General features: G+C 43.7%; 1 protein-coding gene across 2 annotated transcripts; it reads left to right on the top strand.

Annotated features, from left to right (window-relative positions):
- Nucleotides 1-957: 957 nt before the first annotated feature.
- On the top strand, nucleotides 958-13365 carry sall1a (spalt-like transcription factor 1a). Of its 2 annotated transcripts, none has more exons than XM_049601098.1 (3): nucleotides 958-1851; nucleotides 7249-10652; nucleotides 11738-13365. In XM_049601098.1, the coding sequence occupies exons 1-3, from the start codon at nucleotides 1779-1781 to the stop codon at nucleotides 12176-12178; spliced, it is 3918 nt and encodes a 1305-aa protein (XP_049457055.1). In that variant the 5' UTR covers nucleotides 958-1778; the 3' UTR covers nucleotides 12179-13365. The 2 variants fall into 2 exon arrangements, with proteins under 2 accessions (XP_049457055.1, XP_049457061.1); XM_049601104.1 differs by lacking the exon at nucleotides 958-1851 and adding an exon at nucleotides 4336-4492.
- Nucleotides 13366-14025: the final 660 nt, after the last annotated feature.

Here is a 14025-nt window from a genome sequence, read left to right as displayed (position 1 = left end):
TGCTCTTTCCTTTTTTTCATGAATAAGTAAATAGTAAGGCTAGTCGAAACTAAAAGATAGCTGACACAAGAGAGGACCAGATCCATCTCGCCTGCAGCCGCTCTTTAAATATTCAGTGAAAAATAATGGCATCCGAGGCATCACCTATAGTAACGTTATTATCTTCATTTCTCAAAATCAGCTCGACTGAGAGCTTCGTTTATCTTTTTCACGTAATAAATCTACTCGACTCAGCGCTCACATGGAGCTCCTGTGGGACCTCTTGCCCTCTTAAAACATCCCCACTGAAGGCGCACTCCTGTTAGTGCATCATTTAGGACGATCATGATAATAGTAATAATAATAATAATCATAATAATAATATGATTGGTCCAAAACTTATTTACAGGGTTGATGAAGACATTGTTTCCTTGGTTTTACAGTTACCGGCAGCATTATATTGATTAATTATTGCATTTATTTAAATAAAAAAAGTCGCATTTGTAGAAATTAAAGGCAACAAAATATCTTCAAAACATCCAACTTTTGATGATGACATCATGCAATCATTGCACTGGATTTACTATACAAACAACTGGAGCGGCGATAAAGACAAGTTTTTTTCTAATAGTTAAATTGATGTTGTGAAAAGTAGATGAGTCCACGTGAGTTGGGTGTGATGCAGGCTTTCGCTAAAAAAAAAAAAAATACTAAATGTTTGGGGAAGAAATTAAAAGCTTTATTTATCCCTATTCAGATGAACAGACTTGTCTCCGCTGTCTTTCCCACTGATCATCCCGGTGCGCACAAAGCGTTTGGATCCGCTGTGCGCAATCAGAGAGAAAGAGAGGGAGAGAAGGAGGGAGGGGAGGAGGTGGAGGTGAATGGCAGCGTGACTGAATAGCCCGGTGACCAATCAGATCCGCGATGGGCCGGGCTCCGCATTTGTCCCAGCGCTGCACGGGCCCTCAAAGTTTGTTTATTCGCGGAATGCGGTGTGTGATGAAAACGTGTTAGTAAGTAACCCCCCTTTTCGACTAATAATAATCAAATGAAATTGATTGGGACGTCGGAACACACTGTGGACTTTTTGGGAACGCGCACCGGTGCCATTTACGCACGGAACATGCTCGCGCGGCACAGCGTTTCAGCGCACCGGGAGCCTCGATTGAAACTCTTCAGAGAGTAGGTGTCGGTGTACAACACAACAAGAGCTGAATTACAACGATCTTAAATGCAAGAGCGGAGGACGGACTACCGAGTTGTGGAGAGAAGAAAGTTGGTCGCTGATCGCGGAGCTTTGAGTTGCGGGCGTCCAGTCGGTCCACATCTACAGGAGGGGGAGAAAAGACAAGGAAAAACTGTGATCGCTGCTTGATCAATGTGAAAGATTGAAAGATACAGTCGCAGGCATTGACTCGAGACGCTGACATTCCCCTGTAGTAGTCAAGATAAGCTTTGACTTGACTAACAGAAGGGGTTAAACCGTATCTAAAGGGAGTTTGGAAAACCCAGCCTTTCTTCCCCATACGGATCAACTCATTGGGTGGGAGCTGAGAGAGAGACAAGAGTCCCCAGCAAATCAGGAGCTAATTGATTAAAGAGACTTCATTTGAATAGGAGGGGGGCTGGCGAGGTGCCAATCGCCTTTCAAAGAAGCCCCCCGTATGATTAATCGCAGAGCATTATTGATAATCATAACGGGGCACATGCGCGGTGGATGGGCTCGATTTACGTAATTTTTGAGAAGGGTTTTGTAGTCATTTTTTTATTCTTTGCCTGCTGATGTGCCAGCCAGCATGTCGCGGAGGAAACAAGCGAAGCCGCAACACTTCCAATCCGACCCTCATCTGCCTTTATCGGAGCACAATGGTGAGTCCACGTAACCTATCGCTGCTTTTTACCCAAGCACACTCAATACCTCACTTTTTGGGGGCTGTTTTATCGTGTGTGTGGCCACATCTGTGGGTTAAAGTTAATACTTTGGATTGGACTTTATACTATTGCTTTTTGTTTGTTTCTTTGCAAATTCCATCGTCTTGGTGATGAAAGTCTGAAACACTTTATTTCCAGAAAACCTAATGCTCAGAGTTTCCTTAAATTCACTTTATTCCACTCCAAGGAGGAATTGAAAACAACTTTTGTATTTTTTTCCACATTAAGAATCTATTATCGGTTTTATAGAAATTGAACTAAACAAGATAGGAGTTAAAGATAACAAGGAAAGCACGTTTCTCTTTAGCTTTGCGCTGCGTGTGAATGCTCAAACTTCCAAAACTTTTCACTCTCCGCTTCAGCTTTGAATCGTGTTTTTAAAACCACACTTGAAACTCTCCTGTAAAGAGAAGCCGGCTTTAGTTTCGCTCCTCTCCGAAGCTTCCCTGCGCTCAGCGATCAGTTTCGGTGTCTCGACATGGACCACCCTGTCGCTTCTGCCCGGGACTCCAACTTTTTCCTGGGTCCCGGACACACAAATCTCCCCATCCGCGTGTTTAAGCCCTGCGCTGTAAAGTCGGGGCATGTTTTCCCCCTTTTTTTTTATGAAAATCAGTGTCAGTAAGTCATTGCCTGTTTGTACAATAGCGGGCATTATTGCTAAAAGTTAGATGAAAGGAGGACAAAGTGCTGTGAGGAGCGCAGAGAAACACACATCCTGGAAATATCTCCCCGGTTTACTCATCGTCTCCACACTTTTTGTTCAAATAGCAGCACAGAGGAGTAAAGTCTTACTCACTCTGACACATATACACACATTTTGTATTTTATTAGAAAAGAATTTATAGTTTCCTCAACAAAAATCAACATTGATAAAAAATTTTTTTTTGACATTTACACCTTCAGAGCAGCTGAATATTATCTCTGGCCTGCTGTGAAAAATAAAACTGTGATAATTCTTTGCTCACAGAGTGAAATTCTCTCTTTTAACGGAGCTGTTGTGCCATAATATGTGAAATCAGTTTGCACAAAGTGCCATTCAGAGTGTCAGAGGCCAGCAATGTCCAGTCAAGTTGTAAATAATTGTAAATAGTCAGATTTTAATCGAGAAGACAAAATAAAACTAAAGGAAAAACTTCACCCAAACTACGGCGTGATAAGATTACAGGATAAAGGTTAATAACAGCTGAATTTCGTAACAGGACGTTGCGTTGTAACGTGTATTTTTGTTGACCGACTTTCTGACTTTCCTATCAAATGACTCATTAACCCAAAATACTAGATATTTATTTTTCTTTATTTTATTTTTTTAATTTATTAATTTAATTATTAAGCAGCTTTTTTAGCCTGTCATGCAGTGTGATATAATTTCACTGCTCAACGTTCATATTTTTATTATTTTATTTTGCACAAAAGCAGACATGCCATAAATAAAACATGCAGATAAAATGCCAGATAATTTTAGCCATTGGCTGGACCTGTTGGATAAGGCCTGTAAATTGAATATATGCTATGTAAATAATCTCAGAGCCACATTGTTTTTAGTACTGCCTGAAAAGCATGTGCAGGTAATTTGAAATAAACACTTGCTTCTTTCAGGAGAGAGTCATGTGTGCAAAGAGGTATTTGCAGCACATTTCACGTGATTTTTAGGAAGTTAATGATTAATGCAAAACCCTATTTAATTCCCGAGGGTTGTTTTTTCTGCATTTTCCTTTAAATCTAATAAACTTAGTGAAGAGTTACGTTTTGTCACAAACCTAGACTGCAGAACCAGAAATTTCTTGAGTCTTTGCAGTGCTATCGCACAAATGAGTGCAAGTGCCTTGTGTGTTTTATTATGAAGGTATGGATGTGTTGTCTTTAGGTTTGTGTCTGTTTAGCCGAGTGCTCGTAGCAAACGTGCTGTGTGTCTTGTGGAGAGTTGTGGAAGTCGGAAGTGAGAACAGAAAGTCTTTGTATTTGTGGCTGAATATCAGTGGATGCTGAGGGCCGTGGTTACTGGGAGGTCGGCGCGAGAGCCACAGAGGGTGGGATGTTGAGCTGTTTTAACCTTTGCCAGTGTCCCTCTGTGTGGAGGTGATGTGAGTTCAGGGCCCAGTGTGTTCCCCTCTACCTCGCCATTGACCCCGCTGGTCGGAGCTGCAGGCGGCCAAGCAAGGCCTCGGCTTTTCATTTAAGTGTGTGAGCGTGAGGCCTTATCAATGTTGTGGCCATCCCCCTTTGCCCTATCAGAGCTGCCCCCCTAGAGGGGAGATTGGCAGGGCAGCCCAATTTGCACTGTTGTTCCCTGCAAACAGAGAGCAGTCGCTTGTCATTTTGCCAGTGTTTATGTGGTTTGAGTCTAGGTGTAGCCTGAAGGACTTGCTTTGCCTTTTTCCCTCCCCTTGAGCTTTAAGCATGTCACCGGGGCAGAGCTTCTTAGATTTGAGTCTTGTCCTGGACCACGGCAGCTTTAGTGGAACCCCATCTAGTGTTCAGTGAGATGAGTCCTGAGGGCTGGAGACGATGAGAGCAGAAACCCTCCTGAAGTTACAAGTGTCAAGAGGCTCACAGAGGCCCCCCGCGAAAAAATAATGTAGGATCTCTCAAAGCTCTCCGTCAACTTTTTCGACTAATCCTCGCTTTCTTGTCTCTCATATTCAGACTTTAGTCAGTCTCTTTGAGGCTCTGTCCTCTGCTCTTTGTCTCTTCTGACGCCCTTTAGCCCTGTGCACTGCTTACATTGTGCTTTTGATAGAGATTCTGTGGAAGTTTTACAGACTCCATCTTTACACCAGCTTGACTTTATCTTAATTTTAATTGGAAGGTAATCCTTTCTATTTGGGGAATTAAGCCTAATGCTAGCATCTGTGTTGTTTGCTATACTCATCTTATGTGGACAGTGGATTTGTACTCATGCATTGATTTAGTTTTGATGCTTTTTTTTTGGCGTCAAGTAAAGTAAATCATGATATTGCACATGTCTGTAGGCATGTAAGCGTTCGCATTGATAAAAATATGATTCTTGAGTTTTGCAGCTGTAGGTGCAGTGTTGTTTTTTTCTCATATTCCACATTGAGATAGAGTCAGAGTTGAGACAGAGTTGGTGAAGAAGAAACTGTCCACTGCTGCATTGCACAATTTTGATGAAGATGCTTTGCACCAGTTCGTTAGTTGGAAAAACAGAAACGCACAAATGATGTTGTGCATAAATACCATCTCTTTAATTTCTCCTTAATTAAATATCCTAGTGATGGTTTATTATTGTAATTTGTTGCATTTGCATTTTAAAATTTGTATTATTGAGAATCTTTTGATTCATAGGATTTTTGAAACGCACCACATAAAAAGATAACGTCTTTATTTTAAAAAATATTTTAATCTATGAAACATACTTGGGCCCTTTTCTAAAGTGTGTGTATGAATGAAATGTTTAATTTATTTCTATGTGATAAACGCCATCGTGTCTCAAATAGTGTATGCATTGTTTATTTTTTTTAGACTTTAGACCAGACTTTAGCAAGCTCCACATATTTTACCTATTTTTTAATTCTGCATCTTTCAGAAGGTTGTTGTTAAAACGACAACAAACTTCTGACAAACAATTGGATTTTCTTCACACTTAATTGTGTACAGTTAGCTCTGAGAAAACAGAAAAGGTGTTTATTTAATCCTCACACTTCTCACACTATGAATCAAACACTTTTTTTTCAAAATGAGTGCTTGGGGTGTAGGTAGACGGGTGGGTGGAAGGGGGGATTTAACATGAAAAGTTATCATTAAAGTTGAGTCTTCCCTGTTTGCATGGTTTGGTGGTGTGAGGGCCAGGGTTTACTGTCATGGCAACTTTGCGTTATCTGATGTCTCTGAGCAGAGAAACATTGAGGGAGATAATCCCTGAATTAAACAGGATCTGCTTTGAGTCGACTGAGATGAGCAGGGCCAGGCTGTGCCGACGATCCCCGCCGCTCCCATGCTGCGCGAACAATGGGAAGGCATCCTGTCTCTCTGTGGGGCAGGGCTGCACTTCTCTGGGTTTCATTTGCAAATGAATTCTTGGCCCTGATGAAAGTGTTGAGGGGCCAGAGCCACAATGAAAGGGATTCATAGAGAAATGCAATTTGTAAATCAACTTGTATGTTAAACAGCGAGATTTTAGAGTGACAAAGAGGGAAAAGAATCAGGAAAGTCTGGAGCACAGCAGTGGCTCTGGGGGCAGGGTGTCGTCTTGCCTTTTCACTCTCTGACTCGTCCTGTTTATCAAAATGGAAAATTCAAAAACACGTTTCTGTGCGCATTTGAAGGGCGGCCATTACTTGTGAATTTTCATCTCAGTGACAACATAAGTTTCTATGTCCGTATTGCATGTTCTGTGAACTGGTGTATCCAGTTTCTCAGTTTTGGCAAGTTTTTCATGCATGCATTCTGATGTACCGCCCTTCACCAAAGTTTTGACCAAGTCATTTATTTAAACAAATAGATTTTTCCATTGCTTTTTTACCCCAAAAGAATGTAATAATGACTGCCTTTTCTATGATTGCAAATGTTCTGGGTTCAGAGTTTATTCATAATCATGGAACAAACGTTCCAAAAATTCAGTGTATTTTGTATTCGTTTAATTAAACGGCGAACATTTCACCACGGCCTATATTATGTATTGAATAAGTCGCTATTTACTTTATACTCTTTTTTTCTCCTCTGTTGTTTTGCTTTTTGTGTTAAGTGTGTGCACGTAACAACCCAGACGCCACAGGCTCTGTTGTTCATGTCTCACTGTGACTGCTGCCTGACTGGATACAAATTAGTTTAGTGACATAGATAACCTGTCTAAGATGCCCATAGTTCGCTGAAAATGAGCAAAGTTGACAGCAAATTGAAAGTCTAATAAGTCCTTCAAATGCTCGATTTGCGCCGAGTGGACAAGTAGACTTTGAAGGGCATGGAATATAGGAAATCAATGCCTTTCTATGAAATTTCATTAAGACCCAATGTCCTCACTTCACTCTATTCTATATTTTGATGGATTATCTGGAGAAAATGATTACCTTTGGTTTGGCTGATGAAACCCAGATGTACATCTTCAAAGATCACTTTTAAGCAATATTTGAGTAGTTCTCATTGATTTTGTATCCCCTTGTATCGTGTTTCAGAGGCCACTGCATTGAATAAGGCCTTTTCTCATTTCTGTTGGCTTATTGTTGCCTTTCGATCGTTGTTTTTGTGAACACATCAAGGGGATAAGTGTAAAACTGATTAACTTAAGATTAACAACAATGGAATTTGAGGAGATAAAGCTGCTTCTTCAGCTGCAAAACATTTCTAATCACTAATCCTCTGTTTCCTCTTTTTTAGGGGACACAGAACTTTGCTCAGAGGACCCCCCCTGCAAGGAGTCAGACGCCCACGTCTGTAGCAGATGTTGTGCTGAGTTCTTTGAACTATCAGATCTTGAGGAACACCAGAAGAATTGCACTAAGAATCAGTTAGTTCTGATAGTGAATGAAAACCCCGCCTCTCCCACCGGAACTTTCTCGCCAGGCTCTCCTCCCCATAATCCCGATGACCAGATGAATGACACAGCTAATAACACTGATCAAACAGAGTGCAGTGACCTTTTGGAGCCTAACACTCTTGAAAAAGACGAATCCATGGATGTGGATGTTTCCGGAATGAGCAGTGGTCATGAAGAGGAGGGCAGTCACACAGAGAGCGGGAGCCCCATCAACACAGTCAGCAGCCATGGTGGCAGGGGCACCTCTGGCCCTGCAGTAGGTACGTCAGCTATCTCTGCCCCTCTACCTCAGCTCAGAAACCTGACTGAATTGGGAAACTTCTCCATGATCAACAGCAACGTCATAATAGAAAATCTGCAGAGCACCAAAGTGGCTGTGGCCCAATTCTCCCAAGAGGCCCGTAACACTGGGGGGCCCAGGGTGGCAGTGCCAGCCCTTATGGAGCAGCTTCTAGCCCTACAACAGCAACAGATCCACCAGCTGCAGCTCATCGAGCAGATTCGCCATCAGATACTGCTACTGGCATCCCAGTCCCCAGAACTGCAGGTGCCCCCAACTTCTGCTCCAGGCACAATGGGGCCTGCTGCCAGCCCACTGACCACACTCAGCTCACATCTCTCCCAACAGCTGGCTGCAGCCGCAGGCCTAGCGCAGAACCTGGCTAGTCAGTCAGCCAGTATTAGCAGCCTAAAGCAGCTGGCTGCAGCGGCACAGCTACCTCAGTCCAACCCAAGCAGCAGTGAGACATCTCAGAGCATTAGCACACTGGGGCCATCAACAGTCAGTACCCAGTCCTCTGACAAGAGGCCGAGTCATATGAGTAGCCTCCACTCTCAGCTCAGCAACTCCTCACTAACTAAGTCATCCACGCCAGCATTTGGAATGGGTAGCTTGTTAAGCTCTGCAGTGAATCCCCTTCTACCTCAGCCCCCACCTGGAAACCCCATGTTCTCCAGCTCTCTGCCCAGTGCTGGCACCACCGTAGAGGACCTCAACTCTTTAGCAGCTTTGGCCCAGCAGAGGAAAGGCAAGCCGCCAAATGTCACTTCATTTGAACACAAGAGCAGCTCTGACGAGGCTTTCTTCAAGCACAAGTGCAGGTTTTGTGGCAAGGTGTTTGGGAGTGACAGTGCCTTGCAAATCCACCTGCGCTCTCACACTGGCGAGAGGCCATACAAGTGTAATATCTGTGGCAACCGCTTCTCCACCCGGGGTAACCTGAAGGTGCATTTCCAGCGTCATAAAGAAAAATACCCACACATCCAGATGAACCCCTACCCTGTTCCTGAGCATTTAGACAACATACCAACAAGCACCGGCATTCCATACGGCATGTCTATGCCCCCTGAGAAACCTGTCACCAGCTGGCTGGACAGCAAACCAGTTTTGCCCACGCTGACTTCCTCTGTCGGCATGTTGCTACCACCGACCATGCCGAGCCTGCCACATTTCATTAAAAAAGAAGATCATTCAATAGCCATAACCAGCCCTTCTGTCACTGCAAAGAGTGTCTCAGGCGCTGCTGAGCCTTCAGCTAAAAGTAACGATGGAGTGTCTGAAGAGGGTGAAGGTGCAACTCTGCCTACCTCAAATGGGAGAACTGAAGAAGGCAGCCAATCCTCAGGCTTAATGACAAATGTGAGCTCTGCCTCAGAGAGCACTGCTGACTACACAACATCTAACAGCCCGCCCATGATGACCAATCCTCTCATGCCTCTTATGTCCGATCAGTTCAAGGCTAAGTTCCCCTTTGGAGGCATCCTGGATCCTCTCCAGGGGTCAGAGACCTCCAAGCTACAGCAGCTTGTGGAGAACATTGACAGGAAGGTGACAGATCCAAATGAGTGTGTCATCTGCCACCGGGTGCTGAGCTGCCAGAGTGCTCTGAAAATGCACTATCGCACCCACACTGGGGAAAGGCCCTTTAAGTGTAAAATCTGTGGCAGGGCCTTTACCACCAAGGGAAATCTTAAGACCCACTACAGCGTCCATAGGGCCATGCCTCCTCTTAGAGTCCAACACTCCTGCCCTATTTGTCAGAAGAAGTTCACTAATGCTGTGGTTCTACAGCAACATATTCGCATGCACATGGGTGGACACATCCCCAACACCCCTCTGCCAGAGAGTTACCCAGAGTCCATGGTCTCTGACACTGGCTCGTTTGATGAGAGAAACATTGATGATCTTGACAACTTCTCTGATGACATTGAAGGAATGGAGGAGGGCCCGGATAGCAGTGTGCCAGACACACCCAGGTCAGCTGATGCCTCCCATGACAGTTTATGTAACTCCCCAGCTCCCCTTGAAACAGCTAGCCAGGAAGGGCAAGAGAAAAATGGCCGAGAGAACGCCAATAATGAAACCGAGGAGCTACACATCAGCCAAATGAAGGCTATGGCAAATGGCTTAGTTGAGGGGGATTGCCTCACCAATGACTCCTCATCTCTTGGAGGGGATGTTGAAAGCCAAAGCGCCGGGAGTCCAGCTGTGTCAGAATCTACCTCCTCCATGCAGGCGCCATCGCCCACCAGCATGCAGCCACAACCACGCAAATCCCCCAGCCTCGAAGAAAGGCACCAGAGGGCCTTTTCCTTGGAGCACACCACTGCAAGCCTCCTGCACTCTCACCCTTCCAACATTGGAGCCCTGGACCTGACATCTGTCAATCCCTCAAAAGACACCTTGGGCATGTTATTCCCCTTCCGTGAGCGTAGCATCATCAAGAACACATCCTGTGACATCTGTGGGAAGACCTTCGCTTGTCAGAGTGCCTTGGACATTCACTATCGAAGCCATACCAAAGAACGACCATTTATTTGCACGGCCTGTAACAGGGGTTTCTCCACCAAGGGCAACCTCAAGCAGCACATGCTAACCCATCAAATGAGAGACCTGCCCTCACAGCTCTTTGAGCCGTCAAACACCAGCCTGTCCTCCAGCCCAACCCCATCCCTCCTCTCTGTAGGCTCTCTTAACAAACCAGAGGTCAACGGCTTCCTTCATGGTCTCCACCCAGAGAACAAGGAAATGCCCTCTGGCTTGGTCACATCATCTGCCTCCACTTCCCCAGTGCTTTCTGCTGCACCACCACGCAGGACACCCAAGCAACACTTCTGCAACGCCTGTGGGAAATGTTTCTCCTCCTCCAGTGCCCTACAGATCCACGAGAGAACCCACACAGGGGAGAAACCCTTTGCTTGCACTATCTGTGGTCGGGCTTTCACCACCAAAGGAAACCTCAAGGTAAATGTCGAAACATCCAGAAAACTGTTGCTCTCCTAAATGTTTTTGCGTGAGAATGTTTGTGAAAAATGAGTCCCAGAGCTGCTATTTAGTTTTATACGGCGTGTCAGTGGCGTGGGCATCAAGAGGTGGTAATGTTGTATAATTAATGAAAGGAACAGCTCTCCTTGGTGGAAAGGCTGAATCACACAACTAATATGATTATTGGGTAGGAATTCCAGATTGTAATCAGCTAAGAATGATTCAGTGCACAGAATTAATTGTCACAGGCAATCATTGTGCGCGAGGTCAGTCTGTAGTTTTCCACAATGGATTCTGTGAACACTGTCACAGGCCTAAATCATTAAAAAAGGGATCCTGCTCAATGATCTCCAGAAACTTGGGAGAATTATGTGAATGTAATTATGTGAAACTTGGGATGATTATTTTTAAGTGCGTCAATCCCTAATCCCTGGAGAGGAATTTGGAATGCATGTAGTTATTAAAATTTTTTGGGGTTGAAACTTGTCTCGTACAGACATATCTGCATTCATAGTTACAGTTGCTGCACTGAAGTACACACAAAAGACTCTGAAATTTTTGCAGTAGCTTGTATATGAAATACATTAAAACACAATAATGTTAATGTATCTTTCAAGGATTATGAAGCAGAGGGAAAAAAAGGGAAAAATGTATTCTCTTAGTCACGGGAAGGGTATTGGCAGAGGTGAAATGTCACATGCAATCCTGGCCACAGCAATGAAACTGGACAGTGCAATTCTACCCGCAACCCTGAGGTCCCCCTGTGAGATGAGCAAATTAAGGTTTAGATTAAACAGCATGTATCAGTCTTGCCAAAATAAGATGTTTACACCATGCTGGTACCTCTCACAGCATAAGCAACTAACTGGTCTGCTGCACCCAGGGTGTGAAGCTATTTTAATTCGGAGTCGAGCATTATTATTATTTTTTCCATTGCATCATCTCATGTGCAGCTCTTGTGGCCAAGTTTGTAAACATCACTAATTTTCATCCCTTTCATTGCTCTGTCTCTCTCCTCCCTCTCTTTTATTCCCCTTCTCTCTCCTCCCTCTCTCTCTGCGTAGGTCCACATGGGCACGCACATGTGGAATAGTGCTCCTGCCAGACGTGGCCGCAGACTCTCCGTTGATGGGCCAATGGCCTTCCTGGGTACCAACCCTGTCAAGTTTCCTGAGATCTTCCAGAAGGACATGGCATCGAGGGCAAGCAACGGGGACCCAGCCAGTTTCTGGAACCAGTACGCTGCAGCCTTCTCAAACGGCCTGGCAATGAAGACAAATGAAATCTCTGTCATCCAGAATGGAGGCATCCCACCCATGTCAGGTGGTGTGGGAAACGGGGGTAGCTCTCCCATCGGTGGCCTGACCGGCAGCCTAGACAAGCTCCACAGCACAGAGCCCAACGCTGCTCTTGCTGGTTTGGAGAAAATGGCCAACACAGAGAACGGAGCCCACTTTCGGTTCACACGCTTCATGGAGGACAATAAAGAAATTGTAACCAGTTAGAGTGTATGTTTGATACAGACACATGAAGATGCCTGAAGGCATACTGTACACATATGTAGACACACAGAAGAAGAGAATGAAAGAGAACAAGACAGGGACAAAATCAACTGAACTGCTTTGCTCGCCATTGAATCTTTACGAACATGAGTGTGAAGACAAGTTGCTTTTTTTGTACAATGTACATGTTATAGTTTTAAGGAGCTTATTTATTAGTGATTATAACCTTGCTTGAAACCAAGTGGAAGCATTAACAGTTAGGTTTTTTTGTTTTAAAGCCAGAATGGGTATGTATGGGTGCTTAAAATGTGCTTTTGAAACTTAGAATATCTGGGTAGATAACCTTACCTTGGCATTAAGTTATTTTCTGTCTGTAGTAGCTATAACCGAACTGTCGATGTTCATGTGATGCATTAGCCCTGTAATAAGCAAACAGACTTGCTGTAAATAATGTACACTGATCTTCTGTAGATGGTCTAACATCTGTGTGTTCATGCCCCCCCTCCCCTCATCAAAGCAAAACAATGAAATTCAGGCAAGGGACTAAAGGATGTGATAGTTCCTTTCTTTCCATTTGCTATTTACCTTTATTTTATTTAAAACATTGAAGTTTGCTACATTTCAAGAGTTTCTTTAGTGTTAACTTGTTTAGTTGTTACCGTTTCTGTGTATTGTACTTTCTACCTTTTTTTTGTTTACTTCCATATTTTTTTTCCTCAATCTCTTTTGTTCGTTGCTTGTATTTTGCTGTTGTTGAAAGCAAGACAGAAGGGAACATTCGGTCTGGCCTATTTCCTGGCTTTTGGAACTGAGACAGCCAATCAAATGAGCAGGATTCTCCTTCAGTTTCTCAGCTGGATTTCCACATTGCTGCTATGTCCCAGCATCCTCACTGACATCAAGTGCAAAGTTATGTGTTGAAGCTTCTGTAAATACGTTCGGACGTGGACATACAAACTCCCTCGTAATAAAAAAATGTACATAGAGCTCACACAAGAGAAGTCCATCACGGCCAGGGGACAAAATGATAGTGTTTTTATAAATATAAATATATATTGGGTTTGACAACCTTCGGACTGTTACATGCACTTTCTTGGAAAGTTGGAAGATCTTTATGGGTCCAGTTTCTCTACACTTTAATACCTACTAACAACTAAGATACTGTAATTCTTTACTCTAATAATCAAATACATCAGTTTTCCAAAAGAAACATTGTGTGTGTGCGTGTGTGTGCTTTTATTCCCTCCTTTATTTATCACATCATCACTGACAATTATTTTCACACATCACACCTTGACAACCATGTGAGAGAAGAGCAGAAATAACAATAAAACAACTTTAAGTCTCGGAGTAATTTGTGCTGCAGGGCCGTGGTGCAGCTTGGGGAACTCTCTTTAGTTTCCCTGACAGGCAGCAGAGGCACAAACGGGGGCTTGGATGCAGTCATTAATGGTGTGAGCTTCCCTGCTCTTTAATTTGAGATGATCGCCGTTTTAACCTCATAATTTCCGTTGCCAGTCCTTGAAATCGCCAGTTAATCGCTAATCCTCGGAATCAAGTAGATTCGAGGCTTTTTTACGCAGAAAGGAAAAAGGTTCCCTCCTGCCATTTATTTACCGCCAGATTGTAATAAAAAAAAGTCTCAGCGGGGAAACGTGTTATTTTGTCTGGATGCGAAACTTAAGCAGACACAATTCAGCATTATTAAGGTGTTATGGATGCTGTCGGCTTTTTATGTGTTTTTTTTCCCCTTTTTGAAAATTTACGTTTCATTAAGAATGCGACGATCTAATTATTTGCCACAAAGGCTCAAAAGGAGTTGTCAAAATGATGACACGGTTATCCGGATA

The sequence above is a fragment of the Epinephelus fuscoguttatus genome, linkage group LG2 (assembly GCF_011397635.1).
Source record: "Epinephelus fuscoguttatus linkage group LG2, E.fuscoguttatus.final_Chr_v1".
Classification (NCBI taxonomy): Eukaryota; Metazoa; Chordata; class Actinopteri; order Perciformes; family Serranidae; genus Epinephelus; species Epinephelus fuscoguttatus.
The sequence above is the reverse complement of the archived record's forward strand: the minus strand, read 5'-3'. Positions and strand labels throughout refer to the sequence as shown.

Excerpts from the sequence above, each read along its gene's own strand:
- sall1a (XM_049601098.1), top strand. The coding sequence starts at position 1,779 with ATGTCGCGGAGGAAACAAGCGAAGCCGCAACACTTCCAATCCGACCCT. Across the intron at positions 1,852-7,248 it reads GCCTTTATCGGAGCACAATG|GGGACACAGAACTTTGCTCA; the intron begins GTGAGTCCACGT and ends CCTCTTTTTTAG. Across the intron at positions 10,653-11,737 it reads CCACCAAAGGAAACCTCAAG|GTCCACATGGGCACGCACAT; the intron begins GTAAATGTCGAA and ends CTCTCTGCGTAG.